This window comes from Zerene cesonia, chromosome 11, assembly GCF_012273895.1.
Source record: "Zerene cesonia ecotype Mississippi chromosome 11, Zerene_cesonia_1.1, whole genome shotgun sequence".
Classification (NCBI taxonomy): domain Eukaryota; kingdom Metazoa; phylum Arthropoda; class Insecta; order Lepidoptera; family Pieridae; genus Zerene; species Zerene cesonia.
In genome coordinates, this window is record NC_052112.1 from 6748106 (window position 1) to 6769138 (window position 21033).

Below are 21033 nucleotides of genomic sequence, written 5' to 3' on the forward strand. Positions count from 1 at the left end.
TAATCCTGGGCGCGAGGATATCGTGACGAAGCATGCCCGACTACCACAAATATTTTACAAATATATCAATCATTATGCACTCAAATATTAAAACGCTTCAGCTGCTGTTTTAAAGCTTCAATAAACCAATAGATTTCTCATAATAATGAATATAATTTACGATCAATATAGTAAATACTGGGTTGATCAAAAATAGCAAAATAATTCCATTATATATCGTGTGAAACACCTAAGGTACATATTGTACATACCTTACAAAATATATTACTACGCAGTATTGTACATAGTGTCACGATTCACGTTTTAGTAGATATACTATATATTATATATGTATAGAACACGAAGTCACGTTGCAAGCGGCGTGGACGATTTCTGAGTTTCTGACTGACAGCCTATCTGTTATCTGTATGCCACGCTCGGGACTCGGGTTTGTCTTTCTTGTATTTATTTGAGAATTTATTGTATCAACTTAAGTTTTCAAATTACTTACGTCCTAGAAAATAAGTGCTACCTTATTAATAAGTGACCTGTGAAATAAGTGTAGATTAAGGTCTGCTTGCTTTGATAGAACGGGAAGTTGGACCTTGAAGTGATCATAAAAATAATGGTGTCTGTCATATTTATATGACTACAAAACAGTATTGTTTATAAATTTTATCTGGAAATTGCAATAAGGTTTTCTAGGAAGGAAGTGATAAAATATATAATTCTTAAATATTCTAGAAGTATCCTTTCTGAGTGAGATATTTGGATTTGTTTGTAACTATTGACTAGTCGAAGGCGATATAGGTGTACATATTAAAATTACAAAGGTGAGTACTCATGTCGCATATATATTTTTCATATGAACTTTTTTCTGATCAAATTGGTGGTAAACAACATACATTATTCATAATTCTTATATAATGCAGCAATAGCATATATATTATAAATGCAGTACTATATGAAACAACACAACACCCCCTGTGTTGAATGATCTAAGTGACTGTAAACTAATAATTTTTATTATTTTAATTCCCCTTTGAAATATGTCTTAATTGTATTTTTTATAATGTAATTATACTTATAAAATTATTATACATGAACAGTGTTTAATTTCTTGACAATTTTTTTACAAATATTAATTGGTTGATTGATGTCAAACTGCAATTTGGCATTGTAAAAATAAATCCTATCCTACTATATAATATTATAAATGCAAAAGTTTGTAAGGATGTGTGTGTTTTTGTTGCTCTTTCACGCAAAAACTACTGAATAGTTTGCAATGAAATTAGGTACATAGACAGCTGGACAACTGGAATACCATATAGGCTACTTTTTATCTTGATATTCCTACGGGATAGGGACTTACACGGGTGAAACCACAGGGCACAGCTAGTGTAGCATAATACTGAAACTAATACATTTTAGTTGAGCTTTAGTTTTTGTGTTTTGTTATAATTTACATAAAGAAAATTATGCGGTTTCACCAGTTGTCCAGCTGTCTACATACCAAATTTCATTGCAATTGCTTCAGTAGTTTTATGTACACACACACCTCCTTACAAACTTTTGCATTTATAATATTAGGAGTAGGATTCATTCAAATAAAACTCAAAAAACATCTCAAACATGATATAAGGTATATATTTTTTAAACTAACGTTTATAACTGTGTTCATCTCCTGCAGAATATGTTACTTTTATTATATTACTAATATTACAGGTAAAACCCTTTTTTGGAACTAGTTGTAACTAAATGTATTTTAATTAACCAACTCTCTCTTCTAAAAGAAAAATGAGGGGGTGTTTTATACAATATTTTCAGAAATTGTTTTTTTTTTATGTCACAGTTGGCAATGGAGCTGGTGAGACGCCTGATTGTAAGTGCTACCACCGCCCATGAACATTTGGAGAGCCATTGCAAGGTCCATTGTAGACCTTACGCCTCTACAAATGGATTGCTGACTTTAAATTGGGAAGGAAATAAGAGAGGATTGGTGAGAGGAATAAAAGAAAGGACTGGGAAGGGTAACAAAAAGGGTATGGGCTTCCCGGATCCCCTACTCACCGAACGAAACACAGCAGAATTTATTTATTAATTATAATTATTAATATTTCACACCGGTCTTCTGTGGGGGTGTGGTTCTTCCCCGGTCCGAGCCAGACCAATTCGTGCCGAAGTGTTCTCGACTACCACCTACAAATTGTGTTTATTTAGTACAAAAGATTACACCTTGGAGGTGGTCCCATTATCACCACGTCAGGATCTTACAATGGAAACCCAGGGATATCGAGGAAAAACCAAATAATTCACAGTAAAATAACATGTCAGAAATTAATAATCACCCACAAAGTTTTGCATATATATCTTATATCTTTAAATGAGCAATTCTTGTATATATATATATATATATATATATATATATATATAATAGATTAACAATAAATATGGTCTGTAATAAAGTCATGATACATAGTAATTAATGGTGGTATTACTTTCCCTTATAATATTTTGTTTCATTAATATTTGTTTTCTGCAATAAAGGTAAAATTAAATTATAAAATAAATGTAACTACTTCACAAACACTTAAAAGCGAAAATTAAGCCTTATGCATTACCTGCTCATCTATTTGAAGTCACATCAGCAAATTCTAATAGTAGTAGATAAAAGTTATATACTGCCTCCTTGCCTTTTTTCCAACTAATTCTAACTAGGAAAAACGCATTCTATAGAAGAACGGGTCTTACTTACCGATAACATATAACAAGACAGTTATATGAAAATGACAAAAAAATTAATGTGATGGTGACATTCTACAAAAATTTGTTTAGCTGATGTGTGTTACTACTGTGTGTGTGTGTGTGTGTGTTAGTTACAAATAGTTTTAACTAGGGTAAACGCGTTTACGAAGAACTGCTTTAAAGTTTTAACTGTAACATAATATATTGATAAGTAATTATGTCATCATCATCATTTATATTATTTTATTATTCCGTACAATTCCAGGCAGTAATGTCGGTGACGTAGTTATGTCAGCTGCTGCAGAGACGCTGCCGGCGTCTAGCTCCTGCAATCCTGGTCCTACACCTACTTCGTCCACTCCCCCAAACCGACAGCCAGACAAACACACTGTTCATTGGTTTCGAAAAGGTTTACGTCTCCACGATAATCCTGCTTTACGAGAAGGTTTACTTGACGCAGTCACTTTTCGTTGCGTTTTTATAATTGATCCGTGGTTTGCAAGTTCGTCTAATGTCGGTATTAATAAATGGAGGTAAATATTGTTCTCTCTAATATATATTTTTTTATATTATTAAAAGAAAAAATAAATAAAATAGATAATCAGTTAAAAAGGTATACATTCCACAAAATATGAACTCATAGGGTTTTACTAAATCAAATGTATGGTTTTTCCGCATTTAAAGTCAGTAAATTTTTTGCAACCACGAAGTCTCTTTTCAGTTCTACGCATGGCTTTAGACCAAGTCTAAGCACTAAAGAGAACCACAATATCGTCACCAAACATATTAACTTGTCAACATCATCTCCAAGTTTACATAAGTTGTTGACATAAATAAAGGGTAGGTCTGAAAGTACTACCCTGCGGTACTCATGTATACACTTATATTCCGACTAGAATTGTCTTCGACACTTACTATTTAGATTCTCTCGCAAAGGTAGCTTTGGAACCAGTCCTTGGCAATACTTCGTACGTCTACATTTTTCAAGAATAGTATGGCTACGGTATCGAAGGCTTTCTGTAAATCAAGAAATACCCTAACTCATTTCTATTCAGAGTAAAGATACGAGGTAACCAGATATGTCAAACGTAAACATATTATTATTCATTAATAATTTCAGATTTCTACTCCAATGTCTGGAAGATTTGGATAATAGCTTAAGGAAATTAAATTCGCGCCTGTTCGTGGTACGCGGACAGCCTGCAGATGCGTTACCTAAACTATTTCGCGAGTGGGGCACTACGGCACTCACTTTCGAAGAGGATCCTGAGCCTTATGGCAGGGTCCGAGATCATAATATTATGACGAAATGTCGCGAAGTCGGTATAACCGTAATTTCGCGCGTTTCCCACACTCTATACAAACTTGATCAGTAAATATAATTTTTATGTAAAAATTTTACTAATTACCTTTTTCGTATCTCTATTAGAGTAGTATTTACAAACAAGTACATGTTTTTTCAGAATAATTGAGAGAAACGGTGGAAAAGCACCATTAACATACCATCAATTCCAAGCTTTGATTGCGAGCATGCCCGCACCGCCTCCTGCAGAAGCAGCGATTTCTATACAAAGCCTAAATGGCGCCACGACACCTCTTACAGTGGACCATGATGATCGTTTTGGAGTACCAACTCTTGAAGAACTTGGTTTGTATTAATTTACAATCATTCGAAATTTACATCCTACTCATTTGATAAGACCACACTTTCATACTTTTGTCTACATAGTACAAAACAATGTAGCATTCGTGTAACTATGCGCCTTAAAAGTGAAGAGGAAGATTGATATGTTTAATAACAGCTATTAAACTACTGCGAATTTAACGCGTGCGACGCCGCGAGCAAAAGATAGTCAGATGTTAAAAACTAGATATAGGTAAAATGAAAAAAATCGCAAGTCAACAGGTCTCAAAATAAAAGCAATACGAAATTTTGTCGGCAACGAAATTACGACACTGACTTCAAAAGAGTTGTGCAAAAAGAACTTTCGTAAACATTGGGTAGAATTGTCCAATTATAATTGAAAAGGCTTCCGTTAAAATGAAACACTGTTTTGCTTTTTAATGTTACTTTTAAAAAGTTGTAAGAATTGTTGTAATATTTTGCTGAAAAATTATCCATTGCATTTAACTTAGTATAAACGTAATATTTAATTATAACTGACTGTATCTAACAATTATAGTAAATACTAGCTGCGCCCCGCGGTTTCACCCGCGCAAGTACGTATCCCGTAAAAATATCGGGACAAAGTTTGCCTATATGTTATTGCAGTTGTCCAGCTGTCTACGTACCAAATTTCATTGCAATCGGTTCAGTAGTTTTTGCGTGAAAGAGCAACAAACGCACACACATCCTTACAAACTTTCGTATCAGTAGGACAGGATAAGTAGGATAACAATTGCACAATACAACTTGTTTTTTTATTTTATTATGTTTGTAATTACCCAGCTTACACAATACACAGCTTGAGATCAATTTAAAGCTTTACATTATAGATTATAAGTTGTATGTCAATGCGATTGCTGTTAGTTCACTTTTTTATGACTATTTTTATCTTTCACTTTAGGATTTGAAATCGAAGGTCTAAAGCCACCAGTGTGGATTGGTGGCGAAAATGAAGCATTAGCCAGATTAGAGCGACATTTAGAGAGGAAGGCATGGGTAGCTTCATTTGGTCGACCTAAAATGACCCCACAATCGTTGTTAGCCAGCCAAACGGGATTGTCGCCCTATTTAAGGTATCCTTCATGAAAATCGGCACATATATATGAACACTGTATGTATTTAAGACGACATATTCATTATCATATATGTATTTGATTGTGTTGATTTCACAAAAAAATCTAATAGTCATTTTTATTTATAGCTTATATTAAGATAAATAAGTTTTATTTGATAAGAGTGAAATTGTAAATAATTAGTAAAAAAATATTGGATTTTTATGGTTAATTTTAGGTTTGGATGTCTTTCGACGCGTCTATTTTATTATCAGTTAACAGAACTCTATAAGAGGATAAAAAGAGTCCGCCCGCCCCTGTCTTTACATGGCCAAATATTGTGGAGAGAATTTTTTTATTGTGCAGCAACTCGTAACCCCAATTTTGACAGAATGGTTGGAAACCCAATATGCGTTCAAATTCCTTGGGAGAAAAATCAAGATGCCTTGGCAAAGTGGGCGAATGTGAGTATTTTCTTTTTCAGTTTGAAACATATAAATATGTGTCAGCTTATTTCTTTGAATTAAAACTCTCACTAATTATTAATTTATTTATTTCATTTAGATAAGACAACAATTTTTTACACCAACACAAAAAAAAAACAGATTCAAATTAAAATAGTTGTAGTATCCTACATCCTATTGACTACTATGTTTGAGATCTTTAAAACAAATATACATTTAAACTTATAATTTTTGGTTATGCAAATATCATATTTTGTCAATCTTGAAGCAATTGTACTTAAGAGAATAAAAAAATTATTGCAATTTAAGGGTCAAACTGGATTTCCGTGGATTGATGCTATTATGATTCAGCTTAGAGAAGAAGGCTGGATCCACCATTTGGCTAGACATGCTGTTGCTTGTTTCCTAACTCGGGGCGACTTATGGATCTCATGGGAAGAAGGGATGAAGGCAAGTTTCAAAGGTCACATTGTATTTATAGTTTTATTGACTATGACTCGAATCTAAGGCATACAATCGCACGAATTGGGCCAGCTCGCGTCGTGAAAGATACCACATCCCCTTAGAAAATTGTCATGAAATAGTAGCATGTTACTGTCTTTGGTTCGGTGAGTCGGGAGGCTGGAGGCCCATATTACTGTCTTTGGTTCGGTGAGTGGGGGAGCCGGAGGCCCATATCCTTTCCACACTCTTGTTCATATTTTTATTCCCGTCGTCAATCCTTTCCTTATCCCTGGTTACTTAAAAATGGGCAACACATTTGCTAAGGCACCATGCAAATGTCTATGGGCAGTAGTAACCACTTAACATTAGGAGACCCATCAGCTCAATGTAGGGGACATTAGCATAAAAAAAAAACTTGCGGAAGAAATATAAATATTTAAAAGTTTGATGGTTTATCACTATACATATAAAAATAAGAGATAACTTTAGCCATTATAATGTAGGAACATCCTGATTTTTTTAGGTATTTGATGAGCTACTATTAGATGCAGATTGGTCTGTGAATGCAGGAATGTGGATGTGGTTATCATGTTCTTCCTTTTTTCAACAATTTTTTCACTGCTACTGCCCAGTTAGATTTGGACGTAAAACAGATCCAAATGGAGATTTTATAAGGTAAATATTAACTTCTTACAAGTAATTTTAAGCAGCTGCTATGTTTTAAGATGTGATTGAATATTTTATTTTTTGTCAAAATACAAAAATACTAATTCACTTATTTTGTAGGAAATATATTCCAGCGCTGAAGAACATGCCAACTAGGTATATTCATGAACCATGGGTAGCACCAGATTCCGTACAACAGGCAGCTTGTTGCATAATTGGCCGGGATTATCCACTACCTATGGTGGACCACACAAAGGCGTCACAAATTAATATTGAACGTATAAAACAAGTTTATGCACAACTGGCTAAATATAAACCACAAGGTAATATAGTTATTTGCTTTAATCAATTTTTGTTTTTCATAGAAACTCAATTTTTTGTGATTGCAGGTGTAATAAATCAAGTCATTCAAAGACCAAATATTATGCAATCATCACCTAGTCCCACATCTATAATCACAAGTATTAATCAGTCAAATTACTTGTGTAGTCAAATAACGGAGGTGCAAAATGTGACAACCCCATCCACTCAAGCATTGAAAGAAGATGACATATTCATTCGACCTAATAATGTAGACACAAAACAACCGTTGTTTAAGCAAGTTCTGCTGGTTCAACAACAAAAGGCTTCAAAATTGGTACAGCAATCAAGCTCCTGTACAGCACCCAAAGAGCATTATCTTATGAATGGTGATCTCAATATTTACAAAATCGGTAACCCTGAGGATTTGCAAAATGCTAATAAAATTGAGAATTGTCACCATAAAAATCTCACACTGAATAGACGCAACGACAATTTTAATAAAAACCTAAATGAGTTCGAAAAGAATTCAGATACAAGTGGGACTTATGCTCAAAACATCAAAATTGTAGATTATGAAAACGAAAAGCCGAAGTTATTCATGATGGCCAATGGTATTGTGCCGCACAATAATCTAGAACAGAATTACCTAAATTCTTCCTTAAGAAATGAGTATAATTCAGAAGACAAAAAATCTAAAAGCAAAGGTGGCAAAATTCATCATATTGTTTTAAATGACAGACAGTTTCTTGGGTTGCCAGATAAAAATACTGAGCATAATGAAAACTAGGTCTAAACTACATAGTATTTTTATGTTGTGATCTTAAACTTTATTTAAGTTTTAATTTAATTGTGGAAAATACAATGTTTATAAATATTCCTTTAATAAAATTAAGTAAATTTTGTAAAATACATTTTCTCATTTATTACATTTTACTCAGACAATTTAACAGTATTATCAGTATTTAATGATGCTACTATCTCCATGTGCAGCTTTTGTGCCTTTTGAACTTTTCTTGATTTGGCTGTAGGTTTTTCTTTTGGAACATGTTTATTGCAATGCAGCTCTTGTTTTATAGACGATATTATGGAGACCTACAAATGCAATTCAAAATGTTTTATTAGTCTTACATGATCTTGTTATGATTAAATAAAAAATAATAGTTTTGAACTAAAAGCTTAACCGCCGTAGTCAGAACTAGACTAAATTTAAAGGGAACCACATAACAGGCACCAGCTTACAAATAAAAAAAATTAAATCACAAAAATCAGTTCAGGCAGTAGAACATTGAGGTAACAGAAACAAAAAAATAAATACAATTAGATTGATAACCTGCTCTCTTAACAGGTTTTGTGATGAATCTAATAAGATATCATCTTATTAAATAATAATTATTTTTATCAAAGAAAATACTTACTGATTCAGGAATATGAATGTATCGAATATTTCGAGCTTGGACAAATAAATGTTCAAAAAAATATTCATTTCCTTGTGGGTCACAATACACAGCTTTATTTAGTGAAAGATTCATGTATCTAAAATAATAATAATAATTCAATAGCTGTTTGTATTTGTAGCCTACTAAAAAACACAATAGATAAGCCTTAAAGTGTGTGTGTGTGTGTGTGTATGACGTTATTTATTATCAAATTTCAACTTAAAATAAATAGAAAAAATAGATATCAATATTGAATGATAGTTCATCTACATTTTGTGAATGAAGAATGCTGATGGTGGTTACTTTATACATCTTGGTCTCGAGTGACATTCCTCATTTATAAGTTTAAGATAATGCTACATCCTATATCTGTTTTGCAATTAGCCATAATTTGCCTGGTTTCGAAAAGGCTATGTACAGAAGGTAAATGTTTTATAGTTAGTTACTTTTCATTCTATTTAAGTATTTAATTTTTTATTATGTCACTGCGGGCGATTGAGCTGGTGGTTTGTCTCATGGTAAGCGATCAGCGCCGCCCATAAACATTCGCAAAAGTAGTGTCTCTACAAATGCACTGGACAACTGAAAAGGAGTGTGGACTGAGGAAAAGGAAATCGTCCTCCGGCTCCCCCACTCAACATACAAAACACAGTAGGTAGTATGCTAGTATTTTATCTCGGTCATCTGTGGGGATGTGGTACTTCCCGGGTGTAAGCTGGCCCAAACGTGTGCTATAATATGCTCGACCCCCACAATAAAAAGTAGCTTTTGTCATGTGCCAGGCACACTGATGCACAATTATTTTTTTAATTGATCTTTCTGTATAATTTTGATGCAGCAGAATAAAAGCATATGGAATCAATTTTATTTTTATCTTTTTCAATAGATATAAATCACATATTACATTTCCAGGTAGGTGTATGGTTATCAGTGCTCCTTGACATTGTTAATTTAGACTCTCACATGGTCTACAAGAATGTGACTATTTTGTTGCAGATAGTGAGCTGTACAACAATCCCAAATTTATTTATGTATGCCTAAGAAAAAGGCCCAATGATTCGGATAATACAAAAATATAGAATCACAAGTAATTGTTACGTATGAGACAATTTTTTCAGTCTGAATATAGCATAATAAGTTATATTTAAACATACCCATCAACAGATACTAGATCTCCACAAACATATGTGTCATTTCTTAGGTCTATTGTTATTTTTTTATCTTCCAGTGATCTCACTAAACAGAGTAATGTGTTGTGATACATAAATCGTTCTTTAGAGTAACCAACAAACATTTTGGCAACAGTATATGGGATTTGTTGAATAAATATTTATAACAATACTGAAAAAGAAAAAGTAACTAAGTAACTTTTGAATAAATATTTTATTTACATAGTATATACAGCTACTACATTATCCTACTTTTTATTTCTTTTATACCTATGACAAATTTAGGATTGAATAATGACTAATCTTTCATCTGGTCTTGATTTTAACTCTAACTCAGCCTTTGTTATAGACCACTTTTCGTCTTGATTTTCTGCCCAAATGAAGTAACTCCCTCGATCTTTAGGTCCTGATACAGGTATTTTGAATCTAGCCGTTTTTTGATCACAATAATTTTTTTCACTGTCTCTTATTTTAAATCTCTTATCTTTTATTGGTTCTCCTAAGTAAAAAACGGCGCCTGGATGTGATCTCAATTTTTTAAGAGCAAGTCTATAATAATCCAAGTCTCTTACTTTGTCGACTAATTTTGTTTGTAGGTACAATCCCGTACTAGCGACAACAAATCCACCTATTGCGGCGATTTGCAATAGTTTCGAATTGGAAATATACGTCATGTTAAAGTAGGTAGGTACTTACAAATCAAACTTAGATAAAACTTCTTAGATGAGGTTATAGTAAGATATGTTTATCTTCATGGCTCTAAAACAAAATAATATTAGTATCAACAAAATAATATGAGAATTCCATCGAAAAAATGAACTATTCATTCACCGTAGAAATACCAGGTATTTAAATCCGTACTACATACTACTTTTTGAGATAAATGCTTTTCACCTTTTTCATAGATAAGAACTAGATACTTGTATTGGAAATTAATGTCGATCGACTGCTTACATCTGGCGACTGGCAAGTTATTTGGTCAATGACTAATAGAGTAGTGTGCTAAGCAAAGACGTTATATTATGCTACTGCCTAACTAAATTATGTAGTTAGGCTTATAAACCGTTAATGTAATCGTTTGCCCAACTATATAGAGTTTATATTTATCTATATAAACTATATAAAAAACAACTCCATAGTTACTATTGTTCTTTATAAAATCGCATGTTATTATAATGTGTTTGTAAAAACATGCGAATTACATATAATGTTTTTATGTATGTGAATATTTACCAAATATTCTGCATCATCTGTTATCAACCTCTTATCTTATAAGGCCGCCTTTTTGTGCGTAATTGTATAAAGGGTTTTTGTTCTGTCTGTATTTGTTCTTTGGTATTGGTGCAAATAAAGAGTTATCAATCAATCAATCAAAACAGTTCGACTGAGAGGGATCCCGGCGGTAGCGTGTCACTTTTTAAAGAGGTGACTATGGCCAAACAAAATGAGGACAAATTGCTTGAAATTGAGCGTGTTAATTTCCTTGAACATCTTAGAAATCGAATCGAAATAGAATCTTAATCACTCATAAGATCCTTTATTTGATTCAGTACCAAAATTTAGGACAGTGTGATAATTACTAATACCTGCTAATCAGTATTGGTTATATATATTTTATCTATGTTGTTGTACAACTAAATATAATTAAAAAAAGTGTGTTTAATCTACCAATCGTATTTTTAGGGTAAACGTGATTTTTGTTGATCAAAAACATTATTAATTTTCAAGCTAAAAATAATTATTCGTACACAGAATTTCTGCGATCTTACAAGCTACTAAAAATTCTATAGTAACATATACTTGATATAAATACCCATGTTTCGTTTAGTTTTACATATATTGATTTAGGTAGCACAGCTTCACTATAATGTGTATTTAACGTTCGTCTTTCAAGTAATTTGTCTTGTACTTGGTTAGGCCATGGTCACATCATAAGACCTACCTCTGGGAGTCCTCTCACACGGATCGATTTTTGCACCATAGTGTATTACTACACTACACTACTACATTACACTATTACTATACGGCTTTTTGATGTACACTGTACACTCTTGTTAGTAGGATGACGTCTTTGATCGTGGCATTTTGAGCATTTAAATGTCAATGTCAAAATTATAATTTGTTTCGATACGATACGTCGAGCAATGGCTATGGCATGATTTGGGCAAGATTGAATAATTTTGTTTACAAGTTTACTAGCCTTGATAGGAAATAAATTCCTATATCATCAAAGTAAGCAGTTTTTAGAACAAGAAACTCATTTCGGAGCCTAACTACCTTATCTTGGTGATATTTGCATCATTAGTGTACCATAAATTAGGTCTCACTTCGACTGAGAATTAAGGACAATGTTCAAAAAATTTAAAGATAAACTAGCAGAAGAAGTTAAGTCATCTCCTCAAAGGATTCAACAATTTGCCCAAGCTGCTCAGGTAAAGCTCAATTAATTAACACGAAAATCCATGACAACATTTAATAAAAGACAATATTGAAAACATAAGATTTGTGATTATTTCTTAGATGAAAGTAAACAAATTACGTCATTGACTATTGATAAACTTTTTAACATAGATGGTAAAATTTTCAGGCTGCAGTTACCTCTGCATCTAGCAGTATATCAGATATTACGAACAATGATTTGTTCTCAATAGGAGATAATGGTAAGCTATATTGAAAGTAATGAGGAAGCAAATAATAATTTAAATAGACAATTTAATTTTTTGGTAATAATTTTTTTGATTAATATTCAGATATACCAAACAAAAATCAAACAAATCCAAATAACATGGATAACCTTGTCATTCCAAATCCTATCCCAGCTGTTCAAAACTCTACTCCAGCGATGCAAAGTGCTTCAGATGTAGCAGATTTTTCTGTGAATTTTGAGGTAAGATGTTTTATAAATTTGTTGCAAATCATAAACTAATGCTGGGCAAATAAACAAATGATTGTGTTTTCAGGATAAACATAGGCAGCGGAGACTATCAAATAGTTCATTTGCTAGCGACATATCATTTCGCCTGCCAAACTATGAAAGCCCATCAATGTATCATCTTCAGGTAAAATTGAAACAGTAAATGTTGTTTGTTAGAATAAAACTTTTATAGTGATAGTTACTGTACTTTTACAATTACTCATACATTATGTTGCTGTAATTTAATTTTATTGAAAAAAGTTCTTATAATTTTAGTCAGACATGGAAGTATCAGCAAGTGAAGCAGAAGAGAAAGGTTTTACCATTGGAAATGTAAATCTTGACCGAGTGACAAAAGATCAACTATATGCTGCATACAGAAGGACACAGGATAGGTGTAAAAAATATAAAACCCAATATTCAGATTTAGCTCGGCATTATAAACTCCTTGAAAGGGAAAATGCTAAAGCAAGGGTTTGTACCATATTTTGATTATGCACTATTATATAAATTAGCAATCATTGATTATTTCTGTAACAATTTTTATTCATAGATATCACAATATGGGGAGATAGGTCAAATAGCTCAATAACTTGTGATCTTAGTGGGCCCACAATACCTCCAAGTCAAACCAGTGTTTATATCTCATTAATTGTAGAACATTATACCTTTCTCTAGCTTTCATTTCTTAATAGTGTGCATTTGAAAGATTAAAGTTCAAACATTAAAATATAGTGTGGCAGCGTCTTGCATATGACAATTTAAGTGTGGTTAGTGATGGCCATTTTATCAACTGGTCTGTCGATTTATTGTTTGTTTAATATAATAGGTTTTTTTTTCATAAACAGTTATGGTATTTATTATATTATAGAATGAAGCTCGTCAAATAATTTAATGTCCATCATTGTTGGTACTTTATTTAAAATATGTTGAATGATTTTTGACAAAAAATTATTTTATTTGCATTTTTAACCATATATTTATCTTAATGCAAATCTTATTAAATTATTTATTTAAAAAATTATTATTCTTTAAAACATTATCTATAAAAACATTCATAAAATAAACAAACATTAATAAAAAAAACATCAATATAATATTATTTCTTTAGAATTAAAAAGTATAAATATTTATTGATATGTCACTGCTCAATATAATTTTGAGTGCATTTGTTTATTTGGTAAAACTAGAACTTCCTAGAAACTCAAAAACCTTAACCAATCTCCTTCTATTGTGGTACATGATATGTTTGTATTTTTACCATCCTTATGATTTATTTATTTTTAATTTTAAGGAAACCATTGCTTGGATGCTATTTTTACTATTGTTTTTTTTAATTTGTTTGTTGTTTACTAATTCTGTCGCCTTTTTTCATTTAGAATGTGCTAGTTGAAACACAAGATAAAGCTCTCAGAAGAATATCAGAATTAAAAGAACAATGTTCATTAGAACAGAGTGCTAAAGTAAGTTTTACACCCATTCTATCTCTCTCATGATGTTTAATATTAATAAAAATTATGTAAATCATATTTTCCATAGGCACACCTTGAAAAGGCTCTTCGGGTTGAAATAGAAGAAAAACAAATGAAAATAGATGCTTTAAGTACTCAGCTAAATCTGTTGCAAAGTAATAATTTCCAAGAAAATACAAAATCCACAACAATGCAGGAAAATGCTCTATTGCCATTAATAAATTTAAATGATGAAAATGAATCTAAAGATAAAACAAGGGAGGAAGAAAATGTCTCTGTTATTAATAATACTATAGAAAAATTGGAGAAACTTTTGGCCAAGTATAAAGAATCTTTGAAAACTGTCAAGGAAAAAAATTCTAATATGACAGCAGAAATCCAGAAATTAACATTAGATTTAGAAGCAAAATGTAAAGAAAATAATCAGTTACAATTAAATATAGAAAAATTGTCAGAGAGTAAAAATCAAGTCCAAGAACTATTGGAAAAAATAGAAAGCTTAGAAAATATAAACAACACACTTGAATTTTCGAAAACTAAAGAAACATCAATTTTGGAATCAAACTTACACAATGCTAAAGAGGAAATAACGCAATTACAAAAGAAGGTGCAAATTTTAAGTAAACGAGAAGAAGAATATGCTATTTCCCTTGCAGAAAATAAATTGAGTATTCATAAAGAACTTGAAAGTAAAGAAGCAGAAATTAAGTCACTCAAAGACAGCTTAGCTAATAGTCAAAATGAAATAATATCTTTAAACAAATCAGTCAAAGATTATCAAAATCAAATATACAAGTTAGAAGGGGAACACTCAAAATTGACCAATGACTTACACAATTTAAATGTAGCAATTACCAAAACAGAGGATTTAAACAAGGATTTGGAAAAATTGAATGATAAAGTAAGATTACTCGAAAGTGTCAAAACAAAATCTGAAGAAGATATTAACTGTCTACATTTGCAATTAAAACAAGAGACAGCTGAAAAATTGTCAGTGATTGATAGAAATGTTTACCTAGAAAGCCGTAACTCACAGCTAACTGAAGACAATGAAAAAAAGAGATCTCAAATTAACAATCTTGAACATGAAATTGTTTCCCTAAAACAACATTTGGAAGACTTTAAGAAGTCAATAGAGGAACGCAATCAAAATAATTTGGAATCCCATCAACTAAGGCTAACAGAGGAAGTGTCAGCCTGGAAACTAAAGTGTAGCAGTTTGGAATCAGAAATACAAGAAGAGAGGGTAGAATTAGTCAAATTACAATCAGAAATTGAAAAATTATTGAATAATCATGAATCTTTACAAAATCAAAATATTGATCTTAATAAAACACTTGATAATTTTAAAGTAGAAAATGTAACATTACACCAAAAAATTGATGTATATCAGAAGATACACTACAAGTTAAAAGATTTCAAAAAAGAGCTATCGGATATTCAAAATATAGCTACACTGACTTCTACTGAATCAAAATTGCTGAACAAGAAAGTTTTGACAGAATGGTTACCTCAAATCAAAGAAAGTATTAATTCCAGTATATTCCAACAAGATGCAAACAAAATACAACAGAATAATGCACAATTAAAAGAAGAAATTGCAAAAATCACTAATGATTATAAATTGCTTAAGGATAATGCTAATGTACTTCAAAAAGAAAGTTTATCATTGAATGACACTTTAAAAAGCCGTGTTTTAGAAAATACAATTCTCACTGAAAAAGTACAAAATATGAAAATTAAACACAAAAATTATGTTCTGGAAATGGAAAATAAATTTAAATCTTTAGAAGAAGATAATGTAGGTTTGGATACAAAAGTAAAAACATTGGAAACCACTATTATTGCGATAAATGAAGAATTAAATATTGTAAAGAATGAAAATCAACATCAAAAAATCATAATTGACTCTTTAATGGCGGAAAACAACGAAGTTTCAAAAATTAGAAAAGAAAATTCTGAGAAACAAGATTATATTAGCGAGTTGGAAAGCAAGTTACAGATACAAGAAGAGAAAAACGGAAATTTAAAATTATTACAAGTAGAATTAGATAATAAAAAGAAAACATTGGAGATTCAACTGAGTGAGGTTCTTACAACCCACCATGATACAGAGAATAATTTAAAAATGCTAGAAAAAGAAAACAAAGAATTAAAATTTTCCATTGCTGAAATCGAAAAGCATTCTAAAAATGTAGAATCCAAATTAGTTGAATTACAAAAATGTCAAATTGATTTAGAGAGTAATTTAAAGGAATTGAAAAAGGAAAACAATGAATTAATGTATTCTAAAAAAGATATGGAAGAAAAGCATAAAATCTTGTTAGACAAGGTAGAAAGCAATTCTTTGGAAATGGACAAGAACGTACAGACAATAAATCAGAATTATCAAGAGTTGAAAACAATACATGCAGAGACTGAAAACAAATATAAGATGGCAGAAAATGAAATACATGAACTGCATAATGTGCACAGTGAAATCATAAAACAAAAAGAAAATTTGGAGGAAACTGTTTTAAAATTGGAAAATGATGTAGCTAATCAAATTCAACAAATAAAAGAACTAAATGAGGACATTAAGTTGCAAAAGGGCAAAAAAAGTGAATGTGACTTCCTTAAAGATGAAAATAGACGTTTGTGTTCAGATATTGAAGGATTACAAACCTACTTAAGTAAGATTTCCAAGGAGAATAGTGACTTAAATGATAAATTGAGAGAATTGATTGCATCAAGTGACAATATGCCAGATGGGAATGAGCAATTAAAAAATGAAATACAACTTGGTAAAGAGAAAATTGACGAATTGCTACGAGAAAATTCCTTATTAATTGAAGAGAACTTAGAATTAAAAGATCAAATACAATCACAAATTACTAGTACCACTGACATTCAATTAAATCAGAATAGAAGCACAAATGAGAATTGTAATGAGTTAAAAGATATTCATGAAAAGTATTATAGTTTAATGGAAAATAAAAATAAACTAGAATTAAAGGTCAATGAACTAGAGCAAATGAATAATTCATTAAATAAAAATGTTGATCAGACACAAAACAATTATGAAAGACTTAAATTGTCAAATGAGAAACTACAAAGAAAACTTGATGAAGCACTTGTTAGTTTGAGACATTTGCATGCTCTCGAAGAAAACACTGAGTTGGAGTACTTAAGAAACATACTTTACGAATATCTTACAGGGTCTGGGACTCACTCTTTGACATTAGCTAAAGTTTTGGCAGCTGTAGTTAAATTTGATGATAGACAAACCGAACAGATACTTCAAAAAGAAAAAGAACGCCAAGGATTTGTAAGTTAAATTATAATTATTAATTTATTACAACCCTAATGTTTTTATATGCTTCATTTTAATACTCTATTTTTGTTTCAGCTTCATCAACTAGGAATTATTTGATATGAAGAAATATAGAAATATTTGTTAATATGTAAATACTATAACTATAATTTATTTCTTTAAAGGTGATCACAATTTTTCACTTTTATATGAATCAAAGATATAATGCTAGCAATTTAAAACTGCGAACAAGATTTATATTATAGAAGAACAATTTTGATTAATTTCTTTTGTACAGAAGTATACTATTTATTTATTAGTCATAAACACAAACATTTTAATATTTTTCATTTCAAATAAATGCTTTTTGATATAATTCAAAATTCTTACCTTATATAAAGTAAAACTGCCTAAAACAAAGTTATTTATAAATACAAATGCTGACCTAGCATAGAAAGTAGTGCACTAGACAATTATGAATTTTAATAAAGTAAAATTTTTAACATTTGATTTTGCCATGCATATCTTTGATATTAATTTTGAAATATTATTTTATTTGTAATTCATAATCATTATCACATATAACTTAAACTAAATATTTATATTATTAATTTTGTATTGTTTAAGGAATTACTGTAAAATGTATATTATTATGTCTGAATTAATTGTACTAAGTAAATATTAATTAAGTAAATACTTAATTATTTTTACAATCATATCACCTTTCAAAGTCCAACTGAGGAAAGAATCATATGATACCCATAACACTGTTTTAATTATAATAATTTTTTGTTTGCTAATTTACCTTCATAGCTTTCATTACAAATAGTATGTCTGTTGTAAAAACAAATAAATGTATATAACTGTGTATTCATATAATTTTAGAGGCATATTTAGCAGTGTTGTTAAGTACAGTTACTGCTTGTGTAGCCGCTGGTTGAAAAGTCTTTAATAATACATTATTGGCACTTTTTAATTTACTCCTTTACCATGTTGACTATACATGTAGGAATATAAGTCAATATTAAGTGTATCAATTTATGGCCATTTATGGTCAGAAACCGAAATGAACTCTGCATTCCATGTCCAATGGCTTAGTCATTTTAATAAAGAGAATTATTAATATTATGTAAATTGTTATGTTGTAGGTAGAATATATTAAAATAAATTATTTATATCCCTTGTTACTTGGGTGCAGTTTTTAGGTATAAAAACATGTAATAATTAACATTATTCAATAAAATTTTGACACTTTATTTCCTTCTTTTATTTACGCCACTTTTGTGCAAAGTTATTTTATTGTAAAATAGCTGTGCCCCGCGGTTTCACCCGCGTAAGTCCGTATCCCGTAGGAATATCGGAATAAAAAGTTGCCTATATGTTATTCCAGTAATTATCCAGCTGTCTACGTACCAAATTTCATGGCAATTGGTTCAGTAGTTTTTACGTGAAAGAGTAACAAACATCCATACATCCATACAAACTTTCGCATTTATAATATTAATAGGATTAACGGGCGGTCCGCCCCGGCTTCGCTCGTTGTACATATAATATAGCCTACGACATACATATCCAACAGTGAAGGAGTTTTAGGAATTGGTTGAGGTCGATCCTGAGATTAGCAGGATGAAATAAACTCTTCAGCATTATTTTGTTAGAATAATTATTAGGCGAATTACATTACTTGTTTTTAATTAAATTGGAATCAAAAGTAATAAGGCAAATATTTGAATAGTAGTATATATAATATATATTCTTTTGATGATATAATGTGAAGTGAGTGATATTTAAACAAAAATATCAAAGTACCTATTACATGATGTCTGAGATTTGCCTATATCTATTTTTGTGAAAGTTGAGTGCTGTTCAGTGTTAATTAGGCCAGGACTCATCATCGCCATTGGGACTACACCATACCCTCACAGAAGATCAGTGAGAAATAGCAGTATGTATGCTACCATGTTTCATATCATCCAACATCCATTTCCCAGACCATTCCTTTACTCCTGTTGCTAATCCTTTACATTCCCTTACCCATTAGAAGCAGGCAATTTGAAAACATTTGCAGAGGTTTGTTATCTGCAAATTTTCATGGGAGATTAAGCTTCCTAAATACCAGGTGACCCACCAAGAATCAAAAAAGATCAAAAATTTAATATTACCCCCGTCAAAAGATTCACAAGGGTTCATCATTCTTTCTACTGTGATGAATTTCTTTGCCTCCACATGACTGAAAAGACAAAATTAAAAAAGGAAGAAAAGAGGATGTCAGAACCTTTTTTATTACATGAATTATTTACAAACTAAACTTTAATTAATTTCTAGCAGTAATGTAGGTAACATTGCTTACATTTTCTTGAATCTGAAACTTTTCAAAATTGTTTACAATTTCAAGATTTTTGGATACAAATAAAAAAATATAAAATATTCTGATTCATCACTCTAATAATCCTCAAAAATAAGACTTGCATCAGAAACATGTAAACTATTCACATAAATTCTTTAAAGATCTAAGGTTCCCGTTCAGAGTTTTCATCACTAGAAAATCCATCAAGAGATGAATCATCTAAATCAAATGTAGACATGTCTGTAATAATTTTTTCAATATCTGATTTTGATTGTTCACCATCTTGTTTTTTCATGTATCTAAAAATAGAAGAGAAAACTTAGTTTATAAGTTTATAAAATAAAAGTAAAGTGTAAGTCAAATAAGTATAAAATTTCAACTACTCAAAACAAAATGAATATAATATCTAAAAGTCTAATAAAAGTTATGTTATATTCAATTTACCTCAAGACGGTTCTTCTTTTTCTCTCAGAAAGGGTTTTCAATAGAGCTTGTAGTTCAGTATCATTGGGGTCTTGCTTGGCTCCTTCAGAATCAGCAATCTGTAAAATAGAAGCCAATTAATAACTATGTCAAATTTATAGGAGTTACGAAAGATATTGATAAGGTTTTGGATCAACTTACGTCTATAGGTTTACAACATTTTGCGCATACATTTTTTTCACTTGCACATTTGTTACAAAATATATGGTAAGCGTGTTTGACTGCCTTTTGATCACAACCCACACATTTCTTTGGGGTAGTCAGAGGTTTGTATTTCTTATATTTAATTTTCCATTCAATAATTTCTCTACAGCGTATACAAACACCTGACACTTGCATCGAATTTAATATTTTTGTCTTTTTACTTGTATCGTGTAAATCATTTTTAAATGCAGTTCTATTTTGGTGTTTTTGGGGTCTATTTCTTCGTATGTTTCCTTTAGATAAACTCATGTTTAACACGGATAAATCTCACCAATTACATTACCATATAATATACTACGCGTACAGAGGTGTATATTATATTATGTGTATATTCCATTAAGAACTAGTTAGTAGTTAGTATTTAACTACCAGAATATTTTATGGTATACACAGATGA

At 30.8% G+C, this 21033-nt stretch overlaps 5 protein-coding genes across 12 annotated transcripts; 2 read left to right on the top strand and 3 right to left on the bottom strand.

The window, feature by feature from the left end:
- Positions 1-428: 428 nt before the first annotated feature.
- LOC119830171 (cryptochrome-1-like) lies at positions 429-8215 on the top strand. Of its 3 annotated transcripts, none has more exons than XM_038353076.1 (10): positions 429-812; positions 2990-3257; positions 3845-4096; positions 4188-4372; positions 5292-5463; positions 5681-5906; positions 6216-6356; positions 6874-7025; positions 7137-7339; positions 7382-8215. In XM_038353076.1, the coding sequence occupies exons 2-10, from the start codon at positions 3013-3015 to the stop codon at positions 8104-8106; spliced, it is 2301 nt and encodes a 766-aa protein (XP_038209004.1). In that variant the 5' UTR covers positions 429-812; positions 2990-3012; the 3' UTR covers positions 8107-8215. The 3 variants fall into 3 exon arrangements, with proteins under 3 accessions (XP_038209004.1, XP_038209005.1, XP_038209006.1); XM_038353077.1 differs by having other exon boundaries at positions 7406-8212; XM_038353078.1 differs by lacking the exon at positions 429-812 and having other exon boundaries at positions 2994-3257; positions 7406-8213.
- Position 8216: 1 nt separating this feature from the next.
- LOC119830172 (U7 snRNA-associated Sm-like protein LSm10) lies at positions 8217-11306 on the bottom strand. 6 transcript variants are annotated; one of them, XM_038353085.1, is made up of 5 exons: positions 11158-11306; positions 10621-10683; positions 9910-10096; positions 8735-8852; positions 8217-8411 (listed from the first exon to the last, which is right to left on the bottom strand). In XM_038353085.1, the coding sequence occupies exons 3-5, from the start codon at positions 10047-10049 to the stop codon at positions 8250-8252; spliced, it is 420 nt and encodes a 139-aa protein (XP_038209013.1). In that variant the 5' UTR covers positions 10050-10096; positions 10621-10683; positions 11158-11306; the 3' UTR covers positions 8217-8249. The 6 variants fall into 6 exon arrangements, with proteins under 6 accessions (XP_038209013.1, XP_038209009.1, XP_038209011.1 ...); XM_038353081.1 differs by lacking the exon at positions 11158-11306 and adding an exon at positions 10819-10992; XM_038353083.1 differs by lacking the exon at positions 11158-11306 and adding an exon at positions 10793-10992.
- On the bottom strand, positions 10206-10598 carry LOC119830562 (cytochrome c oxidase assembly factor 1 homolog). The gene has a single exon (XM_038353622.1). It carries the CDS (start codon positions 10596-10598, stop codon positions 10206-10208), a length of 393 nt encoding a protein of 130 aa, XP_038209550.1.
- A 297-nt stretch (positions 11307-11603) lies between the features above and the next one.
- Positions 11604-18852, top strand: LOC119830170 (golgin subfamily A member 4-like). Its single transcript, XM_038353075.1, has 8 exons — positions 11604-12356; positions 12512-12584; positions 12675-12811; positions 12885-12983; positions 13115-13312; positions 14218-14301; positions 14378-17617; positions 17699-18852. The coding sequence occupies exons 1-8, from the start codon at positions 12273-12275 to the stop codon at positions 17720-17722; spliced, it is 3939 nt and encodes a 1312-aa protein (XP_038209003.1). The 5' UTR covers positions 11604-12272; the 3' UTR covers positions 17723-18852.
- Positions 18853-19863: 1011 nt separating this feature from the next.
- LOC119830054 (uncharacterized protein C9orf85 homolog) lies at positions 19864-21027 on the bottom strand. Its single transcript, XM_038352889.1, has 3 exons — positions 20574-21027; positions 20394-20491; positions 19864-20248 (listed from the first exon to the last, which is right to left on the bottom strand). The coding sequence occupies exons 1-3, from the start codon at positions 20883-20885 to the stop codon at positions 20113-20115; spliced, it is 546 nt and encodes a 181-aa protein (XP_038208817.1). The 5' UTR covers positions 20886-21027; the 3' UTR covers positions 19864-20112.
- Positions 21028-21033: the final 6 nt, after the last annotated feature.